The following is a 13,970-nucleotide window of genomic DNA, read 5'->3' on the forward strand; positions in this document are numbered from 1 at the left end:
ATGCCTTTTCCCCTCTCTCGCCCTCCCTCCCTCCTCTTCCCCTCTCTCGCTCTCCCTCCCTCTCCCTCCCTCCTCTTCCCCTCTCTCTCTGTCTCCCTCTCCCTCTCCTACTTTTCTCCCCTCTCTCTCTGTCTCCCTCTCCCTCCCTCCTCTTCCCCCCTCTCTCTCTCCCTCCCCTTCCCCCTCTCTCTCTCCCTCCCTCTCTACCTCCCTCCTCTTCCCCCCTCTCTCTCTCTCTCTGTCTCCCTCTCCCTCCCTACTCTTTCCCCCTCTCTCTCTCTGTCTCCCTTTCCCTCCCTCCTCTCCCCCCTCTCTCTCTCTCTGTCTCCCTCTCCCTCCCTCCTCTTCCCCCCCTCTCTCTTTCTCCCTCTCCCTCCCTCCTCTTCCCCCTCTTTCTCTGTCTCCCTCTTCCTCCCTCCTCTTCCCCCTTCTCTCTCTCTCCCTCTTCCTCCTTCATCTTCCCCCTTCTCTCTCTCTCTCTGTCTTCCTCTCCCTCCCTCCTCTTCCTCTTCCCCCTCTCTCTCTCTCTCTCTCTCTTTCTCTGTCTCCCTCTTCCTCCCTCCTCTTCCCCCTTCTCTCTCTCTCCCTCTTCCTCCTTCATCTTCCCCCCTCTCTCTTTCTCTCTGTCTCCCTCTCCCTCCCTCCTCTTCCTCCTTGGCTCTTGCCTACCACTCTCACATTCCCTCTCCCCTCCCCTCCCCTCCCCTCTGATTTCTTGCTCTCCTGCCCAAGTCACTGTTGGGCTCTGTCTCTAACTGCTCTGCCCTGTGAGCAGCAGGTTGAATCAGTTGGCTGTTCAGGGAGTTTTAATGAGAAACTGAAAGGGTGAGAAACAGAGGTGAGTCCCAAAGGGAACCCTATTCCCTAAATAGTGCACTACTTTTTATCAGGGCCCGTAGGTCACAAGTCAACGGTAGTGTACTATGTAGGGAATAGGGTGCTATTTTGGATGCATATAGAAAAACAGCGTACAGTTCTCTGGTACTGGCCGGTCTCTCTCAGAGCTAAACCAGCTAGCACAAAGCCAAGAGAAACATGGGAGGTGGCATTGTCAAAACGAAGCTTGTTAACGTGTCTTTAACCTTTCAAACATGGTTGTGAGCCGCTCAACACCGTGTGTACAACTCAGAGACTTAATTAGACCTAAAATCCACAAAAGTCCCCACAAGGATAGTAAAACAAGGAAAATTCTCCCTCGTGGAGTTATCATTTCCCACGTCCCCATGAGGACAAAGGCTATTTTAACCTTAGGGGTTAGCTTTAGGGTTAAGGTTACAATTCTGGTTAGGGTTAGGGGTTAGTGGTTAAGTTTAGGGTTAGGGTTAAGATTAGGATTGTGGTAAGGGTTAGGGTTAGGGGTTAGTGGTTAAGTTTAGGGTTAGGGTTAAGATTAGGATTGTGGTAAGGGTTAGGGTTAGGGGTTAGTGGTTAAGTTTAGGGTTAAGATTAGGATTGTGGTAAGGGTTAGGGTTAGGGGTTAGTGGTTAAGTTTAGGGTTAGGGTTAAGATTAGGATTGTGGTTAGGGTTAGGGGTTAGTGGTTAAGTTTAGGGTTAGGGTTAAGATTAGGAATATGGTAAGGGTTAGGGTTAGGGTTAGGGGTTAAGGAAAACATGATTTTGAATGGAAATCAATTTTAGGTCCCCACGACAACAGAATAACATAACATATGTGTGTGTGCGTGTATTCATGTATGCATGCATATGAGCGTGTCAAGCATCCTTACCATGTTCATGACGGTGAGCAGGAATCTCTGCGCGGCCTCTGCCCCGTGGTACTGCACCATGTCTGAGTCTGCCACCACCACCGTCTCTACCGTATACAACCCATTCAGATGGATGGTGTTTCTCCTTCTACGGCCCTCCTCCACTCCCTTCTGCCTCTTCTTTCTCACTAGCACGGGGGACAGAGACACACAAAGATTGATTATTATTTGCTGTTCCACCATAGCCTGGTCACAGATCACACCAAACCACTAGGAGTTTGCAAGACAACACAACAGTTGTGGTACCAGGCTAGGTTTACTGCATCTTAACAAGACAGCACAAACAAACATTGCGTCAAGCTAGGTCCACTGGATCTTAACAAGACAACACAACATATGTGGTCCCAGGCTATGTTTATTAAATCAAATCTAATTTTATTTGTCACATACACATGGTTAGCAGATGTTAATGTGAGTGTAGCGAAATGCTTGCGCTTCTATTTCCGACAATGCAGTAATAACCAACGACTAATCTAACCTAACAATTTCACAACTACTACCTTATACACAAGTGTAAAGGGATGAAGAATATGTACATAAAAATATATGAATGAGTGATGGTACAGAACGGCATAGGCAAGATGCAGTAGATGGTATAGAGTACAGTATATACATATGAGATGAGTAATGTAGGGTATGTAAACATTATATTAAGTGGCATTATTTAAAGTGGCTAGTGAGACATTTTTTACATAAATTTTTCCATTATTAACGTGGCTGGAGTTGAGTCAGTATGTTGGCAGCAGCCACTCAATGTTAGTGGTGGCTGTTTAACAGTCTGATGGCCTTGAGATAGAAGCTGTTTTTCAGTCTCTCGGTCCCAGCTTTGATGCACATGTACTGACCTCGCCTTCTGGAGGATAGCTGGGTGAACAAGCAGTGGCTCGGGTTGTTGTTGTCCTTGATAATCTTTATGGCCTTCCTGTGACATCGGGTGGTGTAGGTGTGCCCCCGGTGATGCGTTGTGCAGACCTCACTACCCTCTGGAGAGCCTTACGGTTGAGGGCGGAGCAGTTGCCGTACCAGGCGGTGATACAGCCCAACAGGATGCTCTCGATTGTGCTTCTGTAAAAGTTTGTGAGTGCTTTTGGTGACAAGCTGAATTTCTTCAGCCTCCTGAGGTTGAAGAGGCGCTGCTGCACCTTCTTCACCACGCTGTCTGTGTGGGTGGACCAATTCAGTTTGTCCGTGATGTGTATGCCGAGGAACTTAAAACTTACTACCCTCTCCACTACTGTCCCGTCGATGTGGATAGGGGGGTGCTCCCTCTGCTGTTTCCTGAAGTCCACGATCATCTGCTTTGTTTTGTTGACGTTGAGTGTGAAGTTATTTTCCTGACACCACACTCCGAGGGCCCTCACCTCCTCCCTGTAGGCCGTCTCGTCGTTGTTGGTAATCAAGTCTACCACCGTAGTGTAGTCTGAAAACTTGATGATTAAGTTGGAGGTGTGCATGGCCACGCAGTCGTGGGTGAATAGGGAGTACAGGAGAGGGCTCAGAACACACCCTTGTGGGGCCCCAGTGTTGAGGATCAGCGGATTGGAGATGTTGTTACCTACCCTCACCACCTGGGGGCGGCCCGTCAGGAAGTCCAGGACCCAGTTGCACAGGGCGGGGTCGAGACCCAGGGTCTCGAGCTTGATGACGAGTTTGGAGTGTACTATGGTGTTAAATGATGAGCTGTAGTCGATGAACAGCATTCTCACATAGGTATTCCTATTGTCGAGATGGGTTATGGCAGTGTATAGTGTGGTTGCGATTGCGATTGCGTCGTCTGTGGACCTATTGGGGTGGTAAGCAAATTGGAGTGGGTCTAGGGTGGCAGGTGGGGGGAGGTGATATGGTCCTTGACTAGTCTCTCAAAGCACTTCATGATGACGGAAGTGAGTGCTACGGTGTGATAGTCATTTAGCTCAGTTACCTTAGCTTTCTTGGGAATAGGAACAATGGTGGCCCTCTTGAAGCATGTGGGAACAGCAGACTGGGATAAGGATTGATTGAATATGTCCGTAAACACACCAGCCAGCTGGTCTGCGCATGCTCTGAGGACGCGGCTGGGGATGCCATCTGGGCCTGCAGCCTTGCGAGAGTTAACACGTTTAAATGTTTTACTCAAGTTGGCTACAGTGAAGGAGAGTCCGCAGGTTTTGGTAGCGGGCCGTGTCAGTGGCACTGTATTGTCTTCAAAGCGAGCAAAGAAGTTGTTTAGTCTGTCTGGGAGCAAGACATCCTGGTCCGCGACGGGGATGGTTTTCTTTTTGTACTCTGTGATTGACTGTAGACCCTGCCACATACCTCTTGTGTCTGAGCCGTTGAATTGCGACTCTACTTTGTCTCTATACTGACGCTTAGCTTGTTTGATTGCCTTGCGGAGGGAATAGCTACACTGTTTGTATTCTGTCATGTTTCCGGTCACCTTGCCCTGATTAAAAGCAGTGGTTCGCACTTTCAGTTTCACGCGAATGCTGCCATCAATCCATGGTTTCTGGTTTGGGAATGTTGTAATAGTTGCTGTGGGTACGACATCGCCGATGCACTTGCTAATAAACTCGCTCACCGAATCAGTGTATTCGTCAATGTTGTTGTTTGACGCAATGTGGAACATATCCCAGTCCACGTGATCGAAGCAATCTTGAAGCGTGGATTCATATTGGTCGGACCAGCGTTGAACAGACCTGAGCGCGGGAGCATCCTGTGTTATTCTCTGTCTATAGGCAGGGAGCAAGAAAATGGAGTCGTGGTCAGCTTTTCCGAAAGGAGGGCGGGGGAGGGCCTTATATGCGTCGCGGAAGTTAGAATAACAATGATCAAGGGTTTTTCCAGCCTTGGTAGCACAATCGATATGCTGACAGAATTTAGGGAGTCTTGTTTTCAGATTAGCCTTGTTAAAATCCCCAGCTACAATGAATGCAGCCTCAGGATATGTGGTTTCCAGTTTACATAGAGTCAAATGAAGTTTGTTCAGGGTCATCGATGTGTCTGCTTGGGGGGGAATATATGCGGCTGTGATTATAATCGAAGAGAATTCCCTTGGTAGATAATGCAGTTGACATTTGATTGTGAGGAATGCTAACTGCATCTTAACAAGACAACACAACAGATGTGGTACCAGACTAGGCTTACTGGATCTTAACAAGACAACACAACAGATGTGGTATCAAGCTAAGCTTACTGCATCTTAACAAGACAACACAACAGATGTGGTCCCAGGCTAAGTTTACTGCATCGTAACAAGACAACACAAAATATATGATCCCAGGCTATGTTTACTGCATCTTAACAAGACAACACAGCAGATGTGGTACCAGGCTAGGTTTACAGCATCTTAACAAGACAACACAACAGATGTGGTACCAGGCTAGGCTTACTGCATCTTAACAAGAAAACACAACAAATGTGGTCCCAGGCTAGGTTTACAGCATCTTAACAAGACAACACAGCAGATGTGGTCCCAGGCTAGGTTTACAGCATCTTAAGAAGCCAAGGGACAGGGACAAGAACAGAGACAATGCCAGCTACAGTAGACATTCCATTATACAGTTGTTGAGCTAAAGAATCCCTTATAGATACTTTAATTTGGGAATGACACAGAATCTATTCATTTTGGGTTATAAAATGCTTAATAAGTTAGCGGTTGGTAACAGTAGCAAGGTAAATTAAACCAGTGTGAAGCACTTATCTCCATGACTGGAAACACATAAGAAAACACATTCTGTCATTTTGTGATTTGGGTGAACTAACCCTTTAAGTAATGATGGATGACAGACTGACAGATAAAGAGACGGACAGATGAAAAAGATGTTCATTCTGTATGAGACGCCACAAAGTTTCTCTCTCAAACAAACACTTGTCACTACCTCTCTTTATTTCTTCTCTCCCTCTGCTTTAACTTATCCCAGTCCTCTGGAAGAGACCACCACCACATACTCTATGACCAGGAGTTATATTAGGCCTAATCATATTAAATGAAATAGTTTCAGTACTCTGACCAATGTTATGAGAACAAGGCCGGGGTTGGCCCATTCGCTAAGTCGTTCCAGACTCAATGGGAACTCCAATGTCTTCCATTGGAAAGAAAAGGCACAGCTAGTTTACGTAAGAGTGGTGGAATAAACAATGGTAAAACTACTGCAGCAACAACAGGACTTCATGGGCCACATTAAAGGGGCAATCTGCAGTTCAAAGAACATGAAAGTAGTCAATCAAATCAAATGATATTTGTCATATACACATATTTAGCAGATGTTATTGCGGGTGTAGTTAAATGCTTGTGTTTCTAGCTCCAACAGTGCAGTAATATCTAACCATTCACAACAATACACACAACCTAAAGTAAAATAACAGAATTAAGGAATATATAAATATTAGGATGAGCAATGTCAGAGTGGCATTGACTAAAATACAGTAGAATATAATACAGTATATATATATATATATATATATATATATATATATATATATATATATATATATATATATATATATATATGAGTAAAGCAAAAACATGTGAACATGATTAAAGTCACTGATTTGGTTAACAGCTGAGGGACAGGGCTGGAGAAATGTAACCATCATCAAATTCATAGACAGAGGTATGGATGCAAGGACTGACCATCCATGAGATAAAAGTATAGGTTTTCCTATGTTTTGAGGCTTTACAGTATTTGTTTACAATTACATGTTTCCAATGGAGTAAAACAAGCTTATATTTTGGGTTATGATGAGGTACAACAGTTGAACTAAGCTTAATAAAACACTTATAAGATATATTCTTAAAAAATGTATGAATATGTTAAATTGTAAAAGACTGAAGTTCCCCTTTAAGGAGGACTCGCTGCACACACTAACTTCGGTTCTCATCAGAGATGCATGGTTAACTAAAGCCTTTGTGTTGTAACACCACCTCTAGCAAAACTGTGTGAGAGGCCTTAGTAACAACAGATTGGGTAACACTACCATAAAGCCAAAAGTCATAACGCATTATGATGAGATAATGCATTATAATGCGGTTAATGCATTATGATGTGGTTATAATGCATTATGATATGGTTATAATGCATTATGATGTGGTTATAATGTATTATGATGTGGTTAATGCATTATGATGTGGTTATAATGCATTATGATGTGGTTATAATGTATTATGATGTGGTTAATGCATTATGATGTGGTTATAATGCATTATGATGTGGTTAATGCAATATGATTGGGTTATAAAGTAATATGATGTGGTTATAATGTATTATGAGGTGGCCAATGCATTATGATGTGGTTATAATGCATCATAACATGGTTAATGCATTATGATGTGGTTACAATGCATTATAATGTGGTTAATGCATTACGATGTGGTTATAATGCATTATGATGTGGTTATAATGCATAATGATCTGGTTATAATGCATTATAAAGCATGGATGATCTTCTTATAAAGTCTTATTATCAACTTTCCCTCGATCCTGACTTGTCTCCCAGTCCCCGCCGCTGAAAAAACATCCCCACAGCATGATGCTGCCACCCCCATGTTTCACTGTAGGGATGGTGCCAGGTTTCCTCCAGAAGTGACGCTTGGCATTGAGGCCAAAAAAGTTCAACCTTATTTTCATCAGACCAGAGAATCTTGTTTCTCATGGTCTGAGAGTCTTTAGGTGCCTTTTGGTAAACTCCAAGCGGGCTGTCATGTGCCGTTTACTAAGGAGTGGCTTCCATCTGGCCATTCAACCATAAAGGCCTGTTTTGTTGCGTGCTGCAGAGATGGATATCCTTCTGGAAGGTTCTCCCATCTCCACAGAGGAACTCTGGAGCTCTGTCAGAGAGACCATCGGGTTCTTGGTCACCTCCCTGACCAAGGCCCTTCTCCCCCGATTGCTCAGTTTGGCCGGGCAGCCAGTTCTAGGAAGAGTCTTGGTGGTTCCAAAATTCTTCCATTTAAGAATGATGGAGGCCACTGTGTTCTTATGGACATTCAACGCTGCAGACATTGTTTGGTACCCTTTCCCAGATCTGTGACTCAACACAATGCTGTCTCGGAGCTCTAGGGATAATTCTTTCGACCTCATGTCTTGGTTTTTGCTATGACATGCACTGTCAACTTTGGGACCTTATGTAGACAGCTGTGTGCCTTTCCAAATCATGTCCAATCAATTGAATTTACCACAGGTGGACTCCAATCAAGTTGTAGAAACATCTCAAGGATGATCATTGGAAACAGGATGCATCGGAGCTTAATTTCAAGTCTCATAGCAAAGTGTCTCAATACTTATGTAAATAAGGTATTTCTGTTTTTTATTTGTAATAATTGTGCATAGATTTCAAAAAAAATGTTTTCGCTTTGTCATTACGGGGTATTGTGTGTAGATTGATGAATTTTATATTTTTTATTTTATAATTTTTTTTTTTAATAAGGCCGTAACGTAACAAAATGTGGAAAAAGTGAACGGGTCTGAATAGTTTGGGGAAGACATTGTATATGCAATGTGAGACGCATCTTACACTGATGATGTTGACAACATGATTGTCTGCAGATCAATACTCATGATACTGTTGTTGCCATGGTTCCCTCTCTTCTTCAAGACTTCCAAGTTCATAACACTGTAGACTGGCAGTAGGGTTGCAAAATTCCGGTAACTTTCCCCGAAGTCCCAGGTTTTCCAGAAATCCTGGTTTTACGATTCCTGGAATCCTCCAACCAGGATTTCTGGAAAACCTGGACATTTTTGTGGTGCAAAGTTTTAGTTAGTGGAATGTTGGAACTCTATCTGGGAGAATATCAATTCTATTAAAGTAACAGCCATTTACATTTGTCTGAACTGTCTGAACTGTAACGTTTAAGAACACCCATGAGATATCCCCGTTAGTGGAAGAAGGGCCATGTCATTCCATCTATTTAGTTAAATCAAACCTATTTTCCAGCATATATCTGGAGCTTGTTTCTAGCATGGCTTGCACACACACACACACACACACACACACACACACACACACACACACACACACACACACACACACACACACACACACTTCTGCAGAAACCGAACTATTGGTTGTGGCGGTATTGTTTGGTTAATCTGTTGTCTGTTTAGGTTGTTTATCTGCGTGGACAAACACTGTGGAAAGATGTTTTGTTCTCAGAGAAGAAGAGTGCTTAGCTTGGGCAATGACAATACTGGACAACTGTGGAGACTCAGTGAATCAAAAGTCACAAAAGCCATACGGCTTGGGAATGGAAATGCCCAACAGTATAAGACTTATCTATGTGTTGTTGTGATCTTAAAGCAATGTTTATCACATGTTCTTGTTTCTGTTTAGTGCATTGGAAAAGGCAATATGAGAGAGATCTGTGAATCCCCCAGTTATCTGGTCTAAATAACATCACACACAAACACATTGCAGAACTCTTTTGGGTCACATGGAGAAAAACATTTGAAGTAGAACATGAGATACAGACAAACATGAAAATCAGACTATAGTAACTATAGTAATAATAACAATGTAATAATATGTATACATTCATTACTCAAGTCTATCTGTAAAAACAGTACATGGTATATACAGTGCCTTGCGAAAGTATTTGGCCCCTTGAACTTTGCGAAATTTTTGCCACATTTCAGGCTTCAAACATAAAGATATAAAACTGTATTTTTTTGTGAAGAATCAACAACAAGTGGGACAAAATCATGATGTGGAACAACATTTATTGGATATTTCAAACCTTTTTAACAAATCAAAAACTGAAAAATTGGGCGTGCAAACTTATTCAGCCCCTTTACTTTCAGTGCAGCAAACTCTCTCCAGAAGTTCAGTGAGGATCTCTGAATGATCCAATGTTGACCTAAATGACTAATGATGATAAATACAATCCACCTGTGTGTAATCAAGTCTCCGTATAAATGCACCTGCACTGTGATAGTCTCAGAGGTCCGTCAAAAGCGCAGAGAGCATCATGAAGAACAAGGAACACACCAGGCAGGTCCGAGATTCTGTTGTGAAGAAGTTTAAAGCCGGATTTGGATACAAAAAGATTTCCCAAGCTTTAAACATCCCAAGGAGCACTGTGCAAGCGATAATATTGAAATGGAAGGAGTATCAGACCACTGCAAATCTACCAAGACCTGGCCGTCCCTCTAAACTTTCAGCTCATACAAGGAGAAGACTGATCAGAGATGCAGCCAAGAGGCCCATGATCACTCTGGATGAACTGCAGAGATCTACAGCTGAGGTGGGAGACTCTGTCCATAGGACAACAATCAGTCGTATATTGCACAAATCTGGCCTTTACGGAAGAGTGGCAAGAAGAAAGCCATTTCTTAAAGATATCCATAAAAAGTGTTGTTTAAAGTTTGCCACAAGCCACCTGGGAGACACACCAAACATGTGGAAGAAGGTGCTCTGGTCAGATGAAACCAAAATTGAACTTTTTGGCAACAATGCAAAACGTTATGTTTGGCGTAAAAGCAACACAGCTGAACACACCATCCCCACTGTCAAACATGGTGGTGGCAGCATCATGGTTTGGGCCTGCTTTTCTTCAGCAGGGACAGGGAAGATGGTTAAAATTGATGGGAAGATGGATGGAGCCAAATACAGGACCATTCTGGAAGAAAACCTGATGGAGTCTGCAAAAGACCTGAGACTGGGACGGAGATTTGTCTTCCAACAAGACAATGATCCAAAACATAAAGCAAAATCTACAATGGAATGGTTCAAAAATAAACATATCCAGGTGTTAGAATGGCCAAGTCAAAGTCCAGACCTGAATCCAATCGAGAATCTGTGGAAAGAACTGAAAACTGCTGTTCACAAATGCTCTCCATCCAACCTCACTGAGCTCGAGCTGTTTTGCAAGGAGGAATGGGAAAAAATTTCAGTCTCTCGATGTACAAAACTGATAGAGACATACCCCAAGCGACTTACAGCTGTAATCGCAGCAAAAGGAGGCGCTACAAAGTATTAACTTAAGGGGGCTGAATAATTTTGCACGCCCAATTTTTCAGTTTTTGATTTGTTAAAAAAGTTTGAAATATCCAATAAATGTCGTTCCACTTCATGATTGTGTCCCACTTGTTGTTGATTCTTCACAAAAAAATACAGTTTTATATCTTTATGTTTGAAGTCTGAAATGTGGCAAAAGATCGCAAAGTTCAAGGGGGCCGAATACTTTCGCAAGGCACTGTACTTAACAACATTAGTTCAAGCACTGCAAGTAGGTTCTGACAAGGGGAAGGTAGTACTCTCTTCAACCCTCCTCTCCCACTTCCTCTCCTCTTCTTCAACCCTCCTATCCCACTTCCTCTCCTCCTCTTCAACCCTCCTCTCCCACTTCCTCCCCTCCTCTTCCACTCCCTCCCCTCCTCTCCCACTCCCTCCCCTCCTCTCCCACTCCCTCTCCTCCTCTCTCACTTCCTCTCCTCCTCTTCAACCCTCCTCTCCCACTTCCTCCCCTCCTCTCCCACTCCCTCCCCTCCTCTCCCACTTCCTCCCCTCCTCTCCCACTTCCTCCCCTCCTCTTCAATCCCCCTCTTCCACTTCCTCTCCTCCTCTTCAACCCTCCTCTCCCACTTCCTCCCCTCCTCTCCCACTCCCTCCCCTCCTCTCCCTCTCCTCCTCTTCAACCCTCCTCTCCCACTTCCTCCCCTCCTCTCCCACTCCCTCCCCTCCTCTCCCACTTCCTCTCCTCCTCTTCAACCCTCCTCTCCCACTCCCTCCCCTCCTCTCCCACTCCCTCTCCTCCTCTCCCACTTCCTCTCCTCCTCTTCAACCCTCCTCTCCCACTTCCTCCCCTCCTCTCCCACTCCCTCCCCTCCTCTCCCACTTCCTCCCCTCCTCTCCCACTTCCTCCCCTCCTCTTCAATCCTCCTCTTCCACTTCCTCTCCTCCTCTTCAACCCTCCTCTCCCACTTCCTCCCCTCCTCTCCCACTCCCTCCTCTCCCTCTCCTCCTCTTCAACCCTCCTCTCCCACTTCCTCCCCTCCTCTCCCACTTCCTCCCCTCCTCTCCCACTTCCTCCCCTCCTCTCCCACTCCCTCCCCTCCTCTCCCACTTCCTCTCCTCCTCTTCAACCCTCCTCTCCCACTCCCTCCCCTCCTCTCCCACTTCCTCTCCTCCTCTTCAACCCTCCTCTCCCACTTCCTCCCCTCCTCTCCCACTTCCTCTCCTCCTCTTCAACCCTCCTCTCCCACTTCCTCCCCTCCTCTCCCACTTCCTCTCCTCCTCTCCCACTTCCTCCCCTCCTCTCCCACTTCCTCTCCCACTTCCTCCCCTCCTCTCCCACTTCCTCTCCTCCTCTTCAACTCTCCTCTCCTCTCCCACTTCCTCCCCTCCTCTCCCACTTCCTCTCCTCCTCTTCAACCCTCCTCTCCCACTTCCTCCCCTCCTCTCCCACTCCCTCCTCTCCCTCTCCTCCTCTTCAACCCTCCTCTCCCACTTCCTCCCCTCCTCTCCCACTTCCTCCCCTCCTCTCCCACTTCCTCCCCTCCTCTCCCACTCCCTCCCCTCCTCTCCCACTTCCTCTCCTCCTCTTCAACCCTCCTCTCCCACTCCCTCCCCTCCTCTCCCACTTCCTCTCCTCCTCTTCAACCCTCCTCTCCCACTTCCTCCCCTCCTCTCCCACTTCCTCTCCTCCTCTTCAACCCTCCTCTCCCACTTCCTCCCCTCCTCTCCCACTTCCTCTCCTCCTCTCCCACTTCCTCCCCTCCTCTCCCACTTCCTCTCCCACTTCCTCCCCTCCTCTCCCACTTCCTCTCCTCCTCTTCAACTCTCCTCTCCTCTCCCACTTCCTCCCCTCCTCTCCCACTTCCTCTCCTCCTCTTCAACTCTCCTCTCCCTTTGCTCCTCTTTGACCACTCTCTTTAGTCTGCTGCTCTTCAATCCCTCTCTCCCTCCTCCACTTCATCTCTCAAGCATCTGGTACAGATGTCCCTAAACTCTATCAACCTGTAATGTGACAGATAACCACTCTACAGGTGTGGGCAGCCTTCCCACTTAGACCCTACTGTGTCCATGACAACGCAGGCTTGACAGAGGGCACATGGCAACCAGACCAACTTCTGACCAATCGGAGGCCAAGGAACTTACAGTGCCTTGCGAAAGTATTCGGCCCCCTTGAACTTTGCGACCTTTTGCCACATTTCAGGCTTCAAACATAAAGAAATAAAACTGTATTTTTTTGTGAAGAATCAACAACAAGTGGGACACAATCATGAAGTGGAACAACATTTATTGGATATTTCAAACTTTTTTAACAAATCAAAAACTGAAAAATTGGGCGTGCAAAATTATTCAGCCCCTTTACTTTCAGTGCAGCAAACTCTCTCCAGAAGTTCAGTGAGGATCTCTGAATGATCCAATGTTGACCTAAATGACTAATGATGATAAATACAATCCACCTGTGTGTAATCAAGTCTCCGTATAAATGCACCTGCACTGTGATAGTCTCAGAGGTCCGTTAAAAGCGCAGAGAGCATCATGAAGAACAAGGAACACACCAGGCAGGTCCGAGATACTGTTGTGAAGAAGTTTAAAGCCGGATTTGGATACAAAAAGATTTCCCAAGCTTTAAACATCCCAAGGAGCACTGTGCAAGCGATAGTATTGAAATGGAAGGAGTATCAGACCACTGCAAATCTACCAAGACCTGGCCGTCCCTCTAAACTTTCAGCTCATACAAGGAGAAGACTGATCAGAGATGCAGCCAAGAGGCCCATGATCACTCTGGATGAACTGCAGAGATCTACAGCTGAGGTGGGAGACTCTGTCCATAGGACAACAATCAGTCGTATATTGCACAAATCTGGCCTTTATGGAAGAGTGGCAAGAAGAAAGCCATTTCTTAAAGATATCCATAAAAAGTGTCATTTAAAGTTTGCCACAAGCCACCTGGGAGACACACCAAACATGTGGAAGAAGGTGCTCTGGTAAGATGAAACCAAAATTGAACTTTTTGTCAACAATGCAAAACGTTATGTTTGGCGTAAAAGCAACACAGCTCATCACACTGAACACACCATCCCCACTGTCAAACATGGTGGTGGCAGCATCATGGTTTGGGCCTGCTTTTCTTCAGCAGGGACAGGGAAGATGGTTAAAATTGATGGGAAGATGGATGGAGCCAAATACAGGACCATTCTGGAAGAAAACCTGATGGAGTCTGCAAAAGACCTGAGACTAGGACGGAGATTTGTCTTCCAACAAGACAATGATCCAAAACA

General features: G+C 45.3%; 1 protein-coding gene across 4 annotated transcripts in view; it reads right to left on the bottom strand.

The window, feature by feature from the left end:
* The window catches only part of LOC110506177 (A disintegrin and metalloproteinase with thrombospondin motifs 17-like), a 211,808-nt gene that overhangs the window by 166,536 nt on the left and 31,302 nt on the right, over positions 1-13,970 (bottom strand). For all 4 annotated transcript variants that reach the window (XM_036981246.1, XM_036981244.1, XM_036981248.1 and 1 more), the window contains exon 4: positions 1,726-1,892. In XM_036981246.1, the coding sequence (XP_036837141.1) occupies positions 1,726-1,892 (167 nt within the window). The remainder of the gene's footprint in view (positions 1-1,725; positions 1,893-13,970) is intronic.

This window comes from Oncorhynchus mykiss, chromosome 6 (genome assembly GCF_013265735.2).
Source record: "Oncorhynchus mykiss isolate Arlee chromosome 6, USDA_OmykA_1.1, whole genome shotgun sequence".
Lineage (NCBI taxonomy): Eukaryota > Metazoa > Chordata > Actinopteri > Salmoniformes > Salmonidae > Oncorhynchus > Oncorhynchus mykiss.